The following is a 17,976-nucleotide window of genomic DNA, read 5'->3' on the forward strand; positions in this document are numbered from 1 at the left end:
TTCAGTTAGACCTACTTCAACGATGAAGTTGGTTATTAAACAAACTGTATGATACTGTAGGTGTGTTTCTGTCAGTGAGACATAGATACTTCAATTATGAAGTTGGTTATTAAACAAACTGTATGATAGGTGTGCTTCTGTCAGACCTACTTCAATGATTTATTTGGTTATTAAACAAACTGTATGATAGGTGTGCTTCTGTCAGACCTACTTCAATGATTTATTTGGTTATTAAACAAACTGTATGATAGGTGTGTTTCTGTCTGTGAGAAACAGACATACTTCAACGATGTTGGTTAGTAAACAAAATGTTTCGACAGTTCCGCTACCAGAAAGATGCAGTTCTTTATGACAGTGATGGTAGTTAGTAAACAAATGGTTTTAATGGTGTGTAGCTATCAGTGATGCAGTAATATTAATTTAACATTTCCGTTGGTTGATGGCTTGCAATTGTGAAACATCTCAATGTGACTCAGGTGAGGTGTCTTGTTGATCCTGATGAGCAATTTGACAATAACAGTGCTCAACTCTCTTCTCTGCCAACAGGTTTGCCCAGTTTGTGCTCGGAGACGATCATCTCAGTGAACATGAGCTTACTCTCTACGATTCTGACATGTCCATACCACCAGAACCTGAGGTTAATGATAGTTTACTAACCAGTGACAGTGATAGTGAATGGTAGTTGCTTGCAGTCATTCACAGCCTGGAGCAGTAACATGGCTTCATTCTGCTTCCACATGACTTCCTTTATAGTTAAAACTTCAGGTTTTAAGGCTTATATGCTGTGAAGTTTTTACTTTCCTATAAAAAGTATGAAACTTTACAAGCATCTCAATTTTAGACAAAAACAACACTGCTTTTATGCTCAGCTTGTTTATTTATGAGAAGGGAAGCTAAACTGTTGAAGAGGGAAGGATTGATTACCATAAAGGGTGAGATTAGAGTAATTCATAGGGAGAAGTAACATAATCACAAATAGAAGACTTGAAATTATGTCATAACATCCATTGTGTCAGTTCAAAAGGGTATTCAAAAGGGGAATTCCATTCAAAGGTGTGTTTTTCATATACTGATATCTCATTGTTTAACAAATCGTTAAATCAAATGAGTTTGTATTGTAAATATTCAAACATTTTGTAGTATATATATATTTATATTGTAGCATATATATATCTATAGTCGAATCCAAGTTAAGAAAAGAGTATAAAACATTTGCTTTTGCCTATAATTTAACTACAGTTGAAGTATGCTGCTATCTAGCAGTGTATATTGCTTTACTGCAATAAACTGTGGTAGTTTATATCTAGCATGATGTAACAGATGTCTCCAATTCAGAGAACAGTCCCTAGATTTTATGTACCTTCCATTTATGTACTGTCCTGGTGAAATATTGAATTCATACAAAAAGAACTGAATAATTTCAATTTACAGGACTGAGAGGTGGCTTTCACCTATCATAAAATACAAATAAATAAAACTACAAACATTAAGTTTATTAATGGCTCACAGATAAAGGCAACCCAGTTCATTGATTTAGTTTCATATCCTGTCATTCACATGAAAAGCATAATGTTGCTCATAGTGATAGATAGAATAAGAAGACTTGCAGTTACCTTCCACCTCTTTGGACATATAACTTGTTTTTGGATGAGGTGTCTTAATTAGGCATTTGTCTGTCAGCCTACTGTACTTAGAACTGAAATAATCTGAGTGATCCCTATCTTAACAGTGTAGGTATATAGTATCCCTTGATGTCACATGTTGTGTGACGAGGCGTCATCACTACCATGTCCCCAGATTTTGTGGCACAAGTATGGTCCCCTTACTATAGATCAGATTATGCTGCTATAGATCAATATAGTAGTATAATTGCAAGATGTGTTGATAGTATATGTATGTATACGGATGTATACATAACCGCAAAGTTGCAAACTAACCCTAAACCATGTTTAAAGGAATTGTTTAGTGAAAAATAGGATCCAGTCCATCCGGTCATATAATTTATTGTCTTTGTATGGCCCTGTAATGAATTTTAGTTTCTGTGACTCACCGAGAAATTTCAATCTAAATCGCTATTTTATCTTCAGAAAGATTAACTTTCTTCGCTAAAGCGTCCCTGCAGCCTCTGAAGTGAAGTGCTGCGGATGACGTCACAGTCGCTCATCGTTCTCCACCGTTCAAATACATAAGATTAAGTTGGCGCGAGCTTCAAAAATTGGCTTCTCCTGAATCATAGAATGAAAATCCCTGAACTAAATAATTATGGAGTTCTTTTTATATACCCAATAGACTGCCACTAAAAAAATCCTTTAAGTATGTATTAGTATATATGTTTGTGTACATACAAGTAGGTGTTGTTATATAACACTGCAATCCATCAGTATTTTTTACTATTTGGCTTCAGAATATGTCCTGGCTAGTATGTTAAGTGGAGTATGGCTACTGGTTTATTGCAAACCAGTACCTAAAACTAATATACAGAAAGCTAAGTCTTAGTGATTCCTAGTTGCTTTTCATAAGTGAATCTGTAATGTAACTTGTGTTCATCCAAGCTTTACTTTATTGCAATTACCTGACTTTGCCCAATGTCAAACTCAATTGACTTTTGTATTTTGTACTCTATGAGGTGGACCCACATATCAAGTTTATTCAGTCTTTACTTTTGTATAACATGTTCTTGAAGTGTTCAGACCTATTTCTCTGTTGACCTCAAATGATTTTTAGCTGCCACAGAAAATATGTGGGGCACTTGTACTCACTATGATATGAAGTTTATATTTGGAGTTGATCAGTTACAACTTCATGCAAGCTTCACAAAGTTTGATTTTCAGATGACTAGGGACTACTACTGGAAGATTTTTCCAGCATAAACCAAGGTGCTATCTTTGTCTACTGTCATTTATATTTTTATTTGGAAGTTCATTGCTGTAGTCTGCAGTCAGAACTAAGTGTTTTAAACTTTCAGTTTGCTATACCTTTTTATCAATACTGGATGATTTTATTATGGGAATATGACCATTGTTTGTGTAACCTTCTGTTTGGGAATATGTTTGGGAATATGACCATTGTTTGTGTAACCTTCAACTGTAAACAAAATTCTTTCGGAGGTCATGAGTCTTTAAAGCCTGTCAAGTTGTTCTGTTGTTTGTTACACATTGAAACGTCAGTTTAAGGACTTGTTTTAATGAACCAACCTGATTACTCTTAGTGCTATGTAATCTTGAAAACAGAATCGAGGATTCTTTTGCAACCATTGATGCCTATATATATACTTTCCCCAAAACTGCAAAGGCTATTAATGATTGTGCATGGTGCTAAATACTACAACTAATCTAAAAATTGCCACTCTCTTCTGCTCTCTTCTTGGCTAAACTCTCTTCTGCTCTTTCCCCTTTCTAGTTGTGAGCGGTTTTTAGAATTCAAAAAGACGACAGAAAAACTGCCGCTGCTTTATGACAGTAAAGTGGACTACTGCTAAGCTACATATGTACTTTAGTATGTACTGGAAGAGCATGTACTGGAAGTTAATCATTATTACTTCAAGTATTTGCCAGTGACTATCAAATGTCATTGGGAATATTCACCCATCACACTTACTTTTCTTCACAAATATTGTTTGACTTTTGCAGTAGCCCCAAGACTATGTGGAATTCACAGTAGGAAACCTGCTCAAAAAGTTGTCACCATCAAGGATTGTCTGTCGTTATCGTAAAACACTTAAGTATATACATGATAACTTATGGAAAGTACTCTCTTTTTAAAGTTTTTAATTCTTGTGAAGTGACAAAGTCACCTGAAATTTGCATAAAGAGGTAAACATTTATCTTTGATGGCAGCCACAAAAGAGAAAATTGTTTGGTTCATCTGAACAAACTTTGTAGAAATTCAAAGAGGAGATTGTCTTGTTACTTGCAGTTGAAGGTCATTCTAACCTGCTTTACTTAATGAAGCAGATTGTGAGGCTTGAAACAAAAGTTAATCTTGTTACTTGCAGTTGAAGGTCATTCTAACCTGCTCTACTTAATGAAGCAGATTGTGAGGCTTGAAACAAAAGTTAATCTTGTTACTTGCAGTTGAAGGTCATTCTAACCTGCTCTACTTAATGAAGCAGATTGTGAGGCTTGAAACAAAAGTTAATCTTGTAACTTGCAGTTGAAGGTCATTTTAACCTGCTCTACTTAATGAAGCAGATTGTGAGGCTTGAAACAAAAGTTAATCTTGTAACTTGCAGTTGAAGGTCATTTTAACCTGCTCTACTTAATGAAGCAGATTGTGAGGCTTGAAACAAAAGTTAATCTTGTTACTTGCAGTTGAAGGTCATTTTAACCTGCTCTACTTAATGAAGCAGATTGTGAGGCTTGAAACAAAAGTTAATCTTGTTACTTGCAGTTGAAGGTCATTCTAACCTGCTCTACTTAATGAAGCAGATTGTGAGGCTTGAAACAAAAGTTAATCTTGTAACTTGCAGTTGAAGGTCATTCTAACCTGCTCTACTTAATGAAGCAGATTGTGAGGCTTGAAACAAAAGTTAATCTTGTTACTTGCAGTTGAAGGTCATTCTAACCTGCTCTACTTAATGAAGCAGATTGTGAGGCTTGAAACAAAAGTTAATCTTGTAACTTGCAGTTGAAGGTCATTCTAACCTGCTCTACTTAATGAAGCAGATTGTGAGGCTTGAAACAAAAGTTAATCTTGTTACTTGCAGTTGAAGGTCATTCTAACCTGCTCTACTTAATGAAGCAGATTGTGAGGCTTGAAACAAAGTTAATCTTGTTACTTGCAGTTGAAGGTCATTTTAACCTGCTCTACTTAATGAAGCAGATTGTGAGGCTTGAAACAAAAGTTAATCTTGTAACTTGCAGTTGAAGGTCATTTTAACCTGCTCTACTTAATGAAGCAGATTGTGAGGCTTGAAACAAAAGTTAATCTTGTAACTTGCAGTTGAAGGTCATTTTAACCTGCTCTACTTAATGAAGCAGATTGTGAGGCTTGAAACAAAAGTTAATCTTGTAACTTGCAGTTGAAGGTCATTTTAACCTGCTCTACTTAATGAAGCAGATTGTGAGGCTTGAAACAAAAGTTAATCTTGTAACTTGCAGTTGAAGGTCATTCTAACCTGCTCTACTTAATGAAGCAGATTGTGAGGCTTGAAACAAAAGTTAATCTTGTAACTTGCAGTTGAAGGTCATTCTAACCTGCTCTACTTAATGAAGCAGATTGTGAGGCTTGAAACAAAAGTTAATCTTGTTACTTGCAGTTGAAGGTCATTCTAACCTGCTCTACTTAATGAAGCAGATTGTGAGGCTTGAAACAAAGTTAATCTTGTTACTTGCAGTTGAAGGTCATTCTAACCTGCTCTACTTAATGAAGCAGATTGTGAGGCTTGAAACAAAAGTTAATCTTGTAACTTGCAGTTGAAGGTCATTTTAACCTGCTCTACTTAATGAAGCAGATTGTGAGGCTTGAAACAAAAGTTAATCTTGTAACTTGCAGTTGAAGGTCATTTTAACCTGCTCTACTTAATGAAGCAGATTGTGAGGCTTGAAACAAAAGTTAATCTTGTAACTTGCAGTTGAAGGTCATTTTAACCTGCTCTACTTAATGAAGCAGATTGTGAGGCTTGAAACAAAAGTTAATCTTGTTACTTGCAGTTGAAGGTCATTCTAACCTGCTCTACTTAATGAAGCAGATTGTGAGGCTTGAAACAAAAGTTAATCTTGTAACTTGCAGTTGAAGGTCATTCTAACCTGCTCTACTTAATGAAGCAGATTGTGAGGCTTGAAACAAAAGTTAATCTTGTTACTTGCAGTTGAAGGTCATTCTAACCTGCTCTACTTAATGAAGCAGATTGTGAGGCTTGAAACAAAGTTAATCTTGTTACTTGCAGTTGAAGGTCATTTTAACCTGCTCTACTTAATGAAGCAGATTGTGAGGCTTGAAACAAAAGTTAATCTTGTTACTTGTAGTTGAAGGTCATTTTAACCTGCTTGTTACTTGCAGTTGAAGGTCATTTTAACCTGCTGTACTTAATGAAGCAGATTGTGAGGCTTGAAACAAAAGTTAATCTTGTTACTTGTAGTTGAAGATCATTTTAACCTCGTTGTTAGTTGCAGTCATTTTAACCTGCTCTACTTATAATGAAGCAGAATGTGAAACAAGAGGAATAACTTGACTTTACACTTGTCTATTTACAGCAACATGTAAGAGCAAAGTATTAAGAAACTAGCCAGTAAGTCTTTCATTGCTTGAGAACTGTTTATGTTTAGTTTCTTTATTTTGACATTGCATATGCTTTGGTATTCACTGATTATGATTGTTGCATTCATACTGAATACCGGAAATAATTTTAAATTTAATTAATTCATTAAGTTTAATAACAACTTAAATGATCCCGGTTACTAAACTATTGGCACCTATAGATGTGGTGGAGATATGAATGACTGTTTCCATATAAACAAAGATAATGAAATCAAGTACCTCCATGTTACCTTCTGTGTGATGTTGGTATTCATGACTGCAGTACTAACATTATACACCACATCTAACCCAACATACTCTTTAGAGTTGTAGACAATATGGAAAGAAGACCCAATTAGCAGGATAGTCACATGATATCAACTGCACATGCATTATGTTTTCCATTCATCAAAAGTATTTATTTACTTGTTTTGTTCTAGTAAGTGATTTACTTCTTACATTTTTAATAAATTAGTACAAAGAATTTATTCAACTCTACATTACTAAGGGTGTTCTTTTCTTCTCACCTACCATTTCACTTAATAGACTCCTGAAATGTGGCCATGAAACTTAGCATCTTTAGCCAGGGTCTTCCACCATGGATGCTGCTAACCTTACACTGTACTGTGTATGTCTTCCCTGTACATAAAATATCCATTGTGTATGCAAATATTTTAAGGTAAAATGTTCAAACCTTCCAAATTCAGCAGTCTTAAAACTAGCGATTACACATGCTGCAGTATGAAAAGAATACTTTATACATATGGTACTAAGTTCAGGCAAATACTTAATACATATGGTACTAAGTTCAGGCAAATACTTTATACATATGGTTCTAAGTTCAGGCAAATACTTTATACATATGGTACTAAGTTCAGGCAAATACTTAATACATATGGTACTAAGTTCAGTCAATTACTTTATACATATGGTACTAAGTTCAGGCAAATACTTTATACATATGGTTCTAAGTTCAGGAAAATACTTTATACATATGGTACTAAGTTCAGGCAAATACTTAATACATATGGTACTAAGTTCAGTCAAATACTTTATACATATGGTACTAAGTTCAGTCAAATACATTATACATATGGTACTAAGTTCTGGCAAATACTTTATACATATGGTACTAAGTTCAGGCAAATACTTTATACATATGGTACTAAGTTCAGTCAAATACTTTATACATATTGTACTAAGTTTCGGTCAGGCAAAAGACAGCTTGCATGGTCTTTGCTGGGAATTTCCAATTGTGATTGAAGGCAGTTCAGTACTATAGATGTCTCTGTGGATAAGCCAAGGAAGCAACTACAAGCTGTTACTACACATCCAATACTAATCTTCCAACATGACAAATCTTGACAGGTCACCCAAGCTTAGGATTTGTGAAGTACCACTACAGCTCATTTAAAAGATAACATTCTTTTGTGAAACCAGTGAAAAGATAACAGACTAGTAACTAAAGCTCTGTGCCTCTGGATACTACATGAGTAAACTACTACTGTTGGAGTTGTACAGTTTCTTCTTAGATTTATTCAAAGTGCTGGACGTATTACTCTCCTTGGACATTGACAGGGAATTCTCCACTTCTGCTGGCTTCAAAGGAGGTTCCTTTCCCAGCAAACTGTTCAACAGTTTTCGAGATTCAAAAAGCCAGGCCCTGTTGAATTGATGCAGCGAATGCTAAGAATTAGTGTGGTCTGCTCATATTAAGGCTCTTGATACAATGTCTACAAAAAATATTGTTCATATACGAAGGCCTACAATTGGTTCGGACAGGTCCTGCTTTTAAAATGTTTTTTTCAGGTATTCACCTCTACAACATAATTATTTTGCATATTGTATTGTATAGTGTATAATAACTACACAATAAAAACATCTTATACTAATATACAATACTTTCATGTGCCTGATAGAACAGACGAATAGAGAATGTTGTTGACCTTGTGTCGCAAGTAGAAATTATCAAGTAATAAGGCATCAAAAAGAGGGACAACCTGATCCCAAGTAAGTGAGCTGGTATACAGACGTTAGAATTAACCACACGGTCTGAGACTGAAATGTCCAACTTACTACTCACATGCGGCATCTAAACAATGAGATAATTACTGTTTCTCACCTGTCCAAACCATCGTCTGTTTCCCGTTTATTCTCTTCATCTTCGAATCCTCTCTCTAGAGCATCCAACTGGGCCTCAACACTCCCTAAGCAGTTCTCAAGACCAGGCAATTTCTTTTTGTCTATGTTTTCAGGATAACAACATGATACAAAAAAAATTCTAGCTGAAAATTTGTCATTATTGATATGAATGTCTTCATGAAAATATGACAACAAAAAGTTGACTAGCAGCATTGTTGATGTATGAGAAAACAATAGTGTATAAGTCAGTCTTTGTAACGGAAATAAGAGTGACTTCCTGGAAATTCTTCCAGTTTCTGCTGAGAATTTTGGAACTGGTCTGAAACAGGACTAAATTTACGATATGCTTCACGGGGAGGGTTGAAATATATAAAATGCAAGCATTTGTCATCAATTATTGAGAGAGTTGTCTGCTTTGAAAAGTTTTTTTTGCATGCCTTGTGGAAAGGCAAAAGAAAAGTTTTTGTACTTATTTTTCCGGTGGTATTTTAAATCAATATCTGTAACATTGACAAAATTCTAAAAAATTACACAAATCTCAAACAAAACACCAGAACACTGGATTTGGATATGAACAGTCCTGTTACATAATAAATAGCGAAGCGGGCACTATGGTTCCTTGCTTAGTGGAATATGAAAGTATTTTATGTCATCACCCAATATCATAATATTTATGCCACATGTACCAAGTTCGGATAAAATCTGATTTAAGTTTGAGGAGTTTAACAATTTTGGACCCTCCCCAAAAATTCGGCCCAATAAAATTTTGAACCAAACTGGTCCCAAAAATATTGGGCCTCACAAATTCAGGCCCAACAAATGTGTCCCAAATGTATTTGAGGCGGAAATAAACTTTGGGCCCACCCGGCCAAATATGGGCCCGGAATTTTGGGAGGCCCAGATGGCCTACATGTACGAGCTATTAAGCAACAACTGTATACCACATTTAGCTACAATCTTACATTAGGTTGCAAAGTTCTTGCAATGTAAATAAAATGTGGTCCCAAAAGTAGTGAGCCCCACGTATATGGACCAAAGAATGTGTCCCAAAATGTCATTGGGGGAAAAATAAAAGTCAGACCTGCCGGCACACAATGGGTCTGGAATTTGTGGGGCCAGATTGTCCCCAAAATAATTAGACCTACATGTACTAGCTATTAACCAACAACTGTATACCATAGGTTTGGTTACAATCTGAGTTCAGGTTGCGGAGTTGTTGCAGTGTAAAGACTTTTATGTTTGACCCATAACCTCATTAATATTCATATGGTCAGCACCAAAAACAATAGGGCACACCTTCTCACTATAATACATCTACTGAGCAAGTATCCTTCACCCTGACGCACACGCCAACCTGACTGCATAGATTCCTAGTTTTAGCAAGGAACCATAAGGAAACATTTCATGACATGTTAACAGGTTTTCATTAGAATTTTGTTCCTCATTCTGCAATGGTTTGAATTCATGATAAAAAAGAACTTGGGTTCATGCTTCCTTTGACTTAAAGTTAAGTCATACTTATAAAATATGACAATAAATGAAGTACCTTCCTTAAGTGCCTGTAGGATATGAAGTACAGCATAGATGTCAGCATTCTTCTCTAGAGCACCAGACCTCACACACTGATGAATCTCAGTCACAAAGGACCTGAAAAACAAAGGCACATAAGATGTCACTCCTTATCAACCCAGTAGAATAAACAGAGTACCCGACCATAAATAGATACCATGGTTCATTATCAATTCATTATCAAAGATGGCATTAACAGAGAGTCAAAGATGGCATTAACAGAGAGTCAAAGATGGCACTAACAGAGAGCCACAGATGTCATTAACAGAGAGCCACAGATGGCTATAACAGAGAGCAAAAGATGGCATTAACAGAGCAAAAGATGGCATTAACAGAGAGGCAAAGATGGCATTAACAGAGAGTCAAAGATGGCACTAACAGAGAGCCACAGATGTCATTAACAGAGAGCCACAGATGTCATTAACAGAGAGCAAAAGATGGCATTAACAGAGAGCAAAAGATGGCATTAACAGAGAGGCAAAGATGGCATTAACAGAGAGGCAAAGATGGCACTAACAGAGAGGCAAAGATGGCACTAACAGAGAGCCACAGATGGCATTAACAGAGAGCCACAGATGGCTATAACAGAGAGCAAAAGATGGCATTAACAGAGCCAAAGATGGCATTAACAGAGAGGCAAAGATGGCACTAACAGAGAGCCACAGATGGCTATAACAGAGAGCAAAAGATGGCATTAACAGAGAGCCAAAGATGGCATTAACAGAGAGTCAAAGATGGCACTAACAGAGAGTCACAGATGTGATTAACAGAGAGCCACAGATGGCATTAACAGAGAGGCAAAGATGGCACTAACAGAGAGGCAAAGATGGCTATAACAGAGAGTCAAAGATGGCACTAACAGAGAGCCACAGATGTCATTAACAGAGAGCCACAGATGGCTATAACAGAGAGCAAAAGATGGCTATAACAGAGAGGCAAAGATGGCATTAACAGAGAGGCAAAGATGGCATTAACAGAGAGTCAAATAGGGCATTAACAGAGTCAAAGATGGCAACTTTGACATCAAATTTCTCTAAAAGTACTGTCTCTTTCGACTACACAGAACCACAGTATTTTTAGAATACTAAAATACTTTAGTATGAACCCCCAATTTTTGTTGTCTCTCTCCAGCTATGCATTTTAATATCAACGGCAAGTATCACTGTGCTTACTTTGGCATGTATGACAGTCCAATGTTTTAAGGTAAACTGGTCAATAAGCTTACAGCCTACTTACCCCACCATCGCATTGGAAGAAGCCACTGTGCTCAGCAGGAAAGCTGGCACAGCAGGTAGCAAGCCTACGGCATTTACTGGCTCAAGTGTAACGTGACCATCCTTTTTGGCCAAATTCCCAGCCAACTCCATGATTATCCCCGCCATCATGGAAGACATGATGTTGTGGTCAAGAGAGGGACAAATATAACGATGGCGCTGACAGAGCTTCAGGCTCTCGGTCAAACCTGGTTTGATATCTGCCATAATCTGTTGATCAAACAGAAAGACATTAACATTCCTCCCTAAACATGCAATGGGGATCTAGAATATACCTGACATAATGAAAGGTACACTTCTTTAAGAGAAACATTCTGTTCTCATTGTTATTAAACATTAATTTCAACTGTTGTTCAATGAGGCAGAAACCATTTCTGTCAGTTTTAGAGGTTTAACATCAAACATCTTGATAATGAAGCAGTGTTAAATGTGTTATGACCTTCAACAAAAGTTGTGTTGATATAAATGAAAACTAACTTTCTAGTTGTGCACTTTGCTCCAACTGCATCATACTCCTGTCCATCAATCTAAGTAAAGGAAAATGCGTTTTCCTACGCCTTAGCTTTATGACAAACAGTGATGATTAGGTGGTCTGGTAACATTCTTCATGAATATTAATTATTAACATACCAAATGCTGTGAACTTTCTCAAACACTGAGTAATGTAAGGGAAAATATTCATTAGTGAACATCACTACCAAACTAAACAAAGGCTTTATGTACTTAGCTCATCTAACATAATAAATAGTCATTAGTGTCCATGACTACCAAACTAAACAAAGGCATTCTGTACTTAGCTCATCTAGCATTATAAATATTCATTAGTGAACATCACTACCAAACTAAACAAAGAACTTAAAACAATCCATCTGGATATCAATGACTTCTGACAATTTTATCTCTCTCCAAGACTATTCCAGGCCTGAAAATTTGTTATCAGATTACCATGATTATTTTAGATTTTCCAAGGCCATGGGATGCTAGATGTTCATTAACATTTATCAATATTCTTTACTATTCATCTTAATATTCAGATTCCATTCCAACTCTACCTTTCTAAGGTTGCTTTCATTAAAGTCCTCTCCTTTCTGTTGGTGGGATAATGTCTTGATGATTGTTACCAAGAGTGATGTTATACTGCCCTCTAGTTTACTTTCAGCCTGTGGTGAATCCAGCTGTTCCTTCATCATCCTCTGACTGAGGTGGTACATTACCTTAACTGATGTCGGTAGGAATGTCACAGCACAATCTGCAGATAGAAAGGAGAAAATACTTCACTAGAAAGGAAAAATAGTGTCAAATATACAATTGAGGGAGGGAATGTCACAGTGTAAAAACTTTCAGTTTAAGTTAAAAGCATACAGACACCAATGAACAATTGTTCATTGGTGTCTGATTGATTAGGACAGTGTTAACACTGTCCTAATCAATCTAGTAGGCATTAGAAATCATGAAAATAGCTGCAATGCTCATCAAAGATTTTGCAAGTCTTTTCTTAATTCTAGTTTTATTTATGAATACACATTAGCTACTTTATGCACATTGATGGTGTTAAGGGGGTTTCTGCCTAAGATTCTGTTACGTTATTCCTTTGTATTTGTACAACCTTTGTTCCAAGGACACTGGACACAGGTTTGTGCCCTAAGGTGATTGTTTTGAAAATTTTATTTTTTTCTTTGAAAAGAGGAACATCACACTATTCAAATGATATATGTGGGATTGTAATTAGGGGTTAACTTATTTAGGCCTAAATAAGAAATATTAATGAGAGCAACACTCCACGTCATAGTTTGAATATATTTAATGAGTTTCCCAAATTTATCAATAACTTCAAAAGTGTTTATATCTTGGAAACAGAAAGAGCTTTTCATTCAAGTCCAAAACTTGAGATTACTCACACACAACAAATGTACTGAATATGGGGCAAATTGGCTAGGAGTCTGTAGTACTACTTTAACTTTCAATGCAAATGTTTTCACTTTTTTTTGGAATAGCAAAGATCTTAATCTTAAATTTATTATTGACATCACATTATGAACACCCATTCCTCTCATTTTGAAAATAGAGGATTTAATAAAGAATTGATTACCTCATAAAAATAAGATTGCAACTGCAAAATGAACCAATTACTGATCACAATAAAACAATACAGGCAGACAAGATTCAATTGGAAAACAAAGATGAGATAATATATTGAAGGTTCTACCTGTTTGTAGAACATCCTTGTAGAATAGCGAGACTTGTTCAGGTAGCTGTGAACCACCAACAGCCAACATAACAGAATCTGTAAACAGCTGGAGAAGATCCTGAAATGATCAAAATAAACAACATTAGAACCCCCGACACCCAACATGACAGAATCTGTAAACAGCTGGAGAAGATCCTGAAATAGTCAAAATATACAACATTAGAACCCCCAACAGCTAACATAACAGAATTTGTAAACAGCTGGAGAAGATCCTGAAATGATCAAAATAAACAACATTAGAACCCCCAACAGCCAACATAACATAATCTGTAAACAGCTGGAGAAGATCCTGAAATGGTCAAACAAACAACATTGAAAACAAACCCATTTAAAGTTAATGTGTTCATAGATAAGATTGCACAATCATAGAGTTTTAACATAAATGTGTATGAATCCTAAACATGAGACACTTTCCAGTAGAGCCCATCAAAGCACTCACTTGACAAATGTCCTTTGCAAGCTGGTGCAGGGTCTGATCTATATCTGATCTGGACCCACTAGAGTCAGAGCATGGTATCACCAGGGATGGTACCAATTCTCTGCTCATCCATGAGAGAAGCTCCTCAAACTGGGGACTGAAATCCATCTCCTCAGCCTCAATCTGCTCAGAGGAGAGACTCTCTGAATCCCAGGTAACCTAGAGAAGAGTGGGTAGAATGTTATTAAATATAGTTCACTGAAAGTGTAATAGGGGTCTTACCATTGATTGGATGTGCAACATAACATTACCATTGATTGGATGTGCAAAATAACATTACCTTTGATTGGATGTGCAACACAACATTACCATTGATTGGATGTGCAACACAACATTACCTTTGATTGGATGTGCAACATAACATTACCTTTGATTGGATGTGCAACATAACATTACCTTTGATTGGATGTACAACACAACATTAGCTTTGATTGGATGTACAACATAACATTACCTTTGATTGGATGTGCAAACATAACATTACCATTGACTGGAAATACAACACAACATTACCATCGATTGGAAGTACAACATAACATTACCATTGATTGGATGTTCAACACAACATTACCTTTGATTAGATGTACAACACAACATTAGCTTTGATTGGATGTACAACATAACATTACCTTTGATTGGATGTGCAAACATAACATTACCATTGACTGGAAATACAACACAGCATTACCATTGATTGGAAGTACAACACAACATTACCTTTGATTGGATGAGCAACATACCATTTGCTTTGATTGGATGTACACCATAACATTACCATTGATTGGATGCACAACATAACATTACATTTGATTGGATGTACAACACAACATTACCTTTGATTGGATGAGCAAACATAACATTCCCTTTGATTGGTTGTTCAAACATAACATTACCTTTGATTGGATGTGCCACATAACATTACCTTTGATTGATGTGCAACATAACATAACCTTTGATTGGATGTGCAACACAACATTACCTTTGATTGGATGTACAACACAACATTACCTTTGATTGGATGTGCAACATAACATTAGCTTTAATTGGTTGTGAAACAGGAGTTTAGGCCTACCTTTGATCAGATTTGTAACAGGAATTTAAAAGTTACCTTCAGATTGCATGTACCACATGAATATTAAGATTACCTTAGACTGGATGTGCAACATTAATCTGAGATTACCTTTAGTTAGATGTGAAACAGGAGTAAACGCCTACCTTTGATCAGATTTGTAACAGGAATTTAAAAGCTACCTTTACATGGCATGTACCACATGAATATTAGGATTTACCTTTGACTGGATGTGCAACAAGAGTCTCAAGTAGGAGTGAAGTGACTTTTGCAAGACCTCATCAGTGGTAAAGCTCAGAACAGAAGCAGATACAAATCTGAGTTCAATGCAGAGCTGAGGAAGAATAAGTCATTAACATGATGATAGTAAAGTCTCTGTCAGAAGTATTTCTGTGTAGAGTAGGTAATTAGCCAAGCATGAAAGATTCATATTATGCTAAGACTGTCTTCAGATTTATGGCTTTCTCAGTCTAATTAGTTATGCCTCTTGATGAAAACTGCTGCCATCTTCCCTTAAAATGATGCATAATTGAACTTAGTATAAAGTTGTATTGTAAACAATGATAATTTCAGATAAATCCAATGATACATCAAAGATATGATTGAAAATGATTTCTTTTAAAAGAACATTTTCTGAGAGCTAGCAGCGATACAATTGCTTAAAGGTGCTGCCAAAACTGTTCAATACTTCAGCAACATTAAATGTGAAATGACACAGCAGAATGTAACAAGTTATGGAATGTGGTTCATTATAGCATTTTAGACATCTTGCAAGTACTCAATGTCTCCTGTACTTCAAAAATTACTTGCAAAATTTCATCATCATGGGCTCATGTAGGTGTTAGAATTTGAGTATGTAGAATATTGATAATTTTTGGATTTGATTCATATCAGTTTGAGGCAATATGTTACAATTACACACACATCAGTAACTAGTACTTTGATATTTTGTGGTAATAATGATAAGATCTTTCTTGAAGGTTTCATTTAATTTACTCTAATCAGGGAGTAGCATTACCATCACTTTACACGAGGGTCCATTTATTTACTTTATTTCAGGGAGTTGCTTTACCATCACTTTACCTGAGAGTTCAATTATTTACTTTAGATCAGGGAGTAGTCTTACCATGGCTTTCTTGAGAATTGCTATCAATTCGATAACTTCATTTGTACATGACTGCAGGAGACGGGCCCTGGATGGGTAATGGCTGAAGATACAGTCCAAGAATCTGAGACCCATCAGAGGCTGAGGCTGAACAGGCTCAACAAAAGCAACCCGTCTCTTCTTCTTCTTCCTGGACTGTTGGATAACAATTACACTATTAATTAACCCACTTACTATAAACTAACCCACTTACTATATAAACTAACCCACTTATTATGAACTAACCCACTCACTACAGACTAACCCACTTATTATTGACTATCCCACTTACTATCGACTAACCCACTTATTATCGACATACCAAGTATGATGTTCATTCAAGCTTTTATTTGGCATTATCACATATACAAAATTTATGGACACTGACCTCTGTTGACCTCCACAAAAATCAGGGTTCTTGCACTAACCTAGATCTATATATTAAACGTATGTCCACTTTTTTGTTTGAATCTACTGTGATTGCAAAGTTCAAGATTTTGACCTATATTGACCTCTGAATTACACAGAATAAGAAAATAATAGGAATTTTTGTGCTCACTAAGGTGGAGCCACAACAACTATCACATTCACCCATCTTTGTGGATTTACAAGTTTATAGGGCTCAGACTTTAACCTCTGTTGACTTCTGTTGACCTATTATCAAACTTTTAGTCCATAGGCTGCATCCACAGAGAATTTTATGCACCCTGTACGTTTTGAGTCATCATACTCACCAGCCAAGGCGTAACAAACAAACGCACGTACCAAATTGTCACCACCACATAGACTCCTGCCTTAGGCAAAGAACTCAAACTCAGTTCATAATGAGCGGCAAAATTAATTTAGTCAACAACATCTGTAACAAGCTAGCATCCATTAGGCTTTCCCTACATATACTTTACTGCAATACAAGATGATTACCTTATCTTGTTCTTCTTCCTTTGCATATTCATCAGTCTTCTTTTGTCTTGAGGTCAAAGTCAGTTCAAGCCAGTTACCAATTAACTCCAAGACATCTCTTCCCCTGCCCCAAGAAATCAGGCAAGTAAGAAGAGGGCCGAATGAGTCTGCTGTGGCAGTAACAGGGAGAGTCTTCAAGGATGACAAACAACCATTGCTAGAAGGAAGAAAACGATGGGCATTTTTCATCTTCCAGTAACCTTACTTTGTGGACATCATTCTACATTCAGGCAGTAATCAGTGAGAGGGGGCAAATTTGGGGTCAGGTGTTTCTCTTTTAGTAAAGACATCTTGATGCCTGTTTTTAAAGAATACCACATCCTGTGAATGTAACAACACATACTTCTTTCAACCATTCCTTTTTTCTCATCACAGTATTTGCCAGTGTGTGTTGCAGAGTGATCAATCAGGATTGATAGTGAGTGTATATATATATATATATATATATATATATATATATATATATATATATATAATGAATGAGTAGAAAGTGGTATGACAGATATATAGTAAATAAATAAAGAATAACACACCAGAAAAATTCCACTTCACGACCAGTTTCGTCCTTTTGGGACTCATCAGGGGAAGGTAGGAATCAAATCCCCGGATCTTGTGTCACAGACCGAAGTCCATACCACTCGACCACAGTGATTTACTGGTGTGTGAATGCGTATAAATTGGCTTTGTATAGCTGTCATTGAGGGCGTATTACCCAAGTGCTATGATTGTACAGAGTGCACCACTGGTGCTTGAATCTGACAATTTACACAGAAATAACCACTCTTTATAAGCAAGCCAAGCAGTAAATAAAAAATGAATGAGTAGCAAGTGGTATGACAGACATATAGTAAATAA

At 36.0% G+C, this 17,976-nt stretch overlaps 2 protein-coding genes across 10 annotated transcripts in view; one reads left to right on the forward strand and one right to left on the reverse strand.

The window, feature by feature from the left end:
- The window catches only part of LOC139966821 (nuclear envelope integral membrane protein 1-like), a 30,184-nt gene extending 23,459 nt beyond the window's left edge, over positions 1–6,725 (forward strand). For 5 of the 9 annotated variants that reach the window (XM_071970195.1, XM_071970197.1, XM_071970198.1 and 2 more), the window contains one exon: positions 547–6,725. In XM_071970195.1, the coding sequence (XP_071826296.1) occupies positions 547–682 (136 nt within the window). In that variant the 3' untranslated portion in view covers positions 683–6,725. The remainder of the gene's footprint in view (positions 1–546) is intronic. The other 4 variants (XR_011792772.1, XR_011792769.1, XR_011792770.1 and 1 more) reach the window with 4 other exon arrangements.
- LOC139966824 (condensin-2 complex subunit G2-like) overlaps positions 6,169–17,976 on the reverse strand; it is a 43,406-nt gene continuing 31,598 nt past the window's right edge. The window contains exons 19-28 of the mRNA XM_071970203.1: positions 17,083–17,278; positions 16,144–16,317; positions 15,238–15,351; positions 13,910–14,107; positions 13,429–13,528; positions 12,275–12,471; positions 11,185–11,432; positions 9,926–10,026; positions 8,360–8,480; positions 6,169–7,900 (exon numbers count right to left, since the gene is read on the reverse strand). Coding sequence (XP_071826304.1) covers positions 7,723–7,900; positions 8,360–8,480; positions 9,926–10,026; positions 11,185–11,432; positions 12,275–12,471; positions 13,429–13,528; positions 13,910–14,107; positions 15,238–15,351; positions 16,144–16,317; positions 17,083–17,278 — 1,627 coding nt within the window. The 3' untranslated portion in view covers positions 6,169–7,722. The remainder of the gene's footprint in view (positions 7,901–8,359; positions 8,481–9,925; positions 10,027–11,184; positions 11,433–12,274; positions 12,472–13,428; positions 13,529–13,909; positions 14,108–15,237; positions 15,352–16,143; positions 16,318–17,082; positions 17,279–17,976) is intronic.

This window comes from Apostichopus japonicus, chromosome 4 (genome assembly GCF_037975245.1).
Source record: "Apostichopus japonicus isolate 1M-3 chromosome 4, ASM3797524v1, whole genome shotgun sequence".
NCBI classification, from domain to species: Eukaryota; Metazoa; Echinodermata; class Holothuroidea; order Aspidochirotida; family Stichopodidae; genus Apostichopus; species Apostichopus japonicus.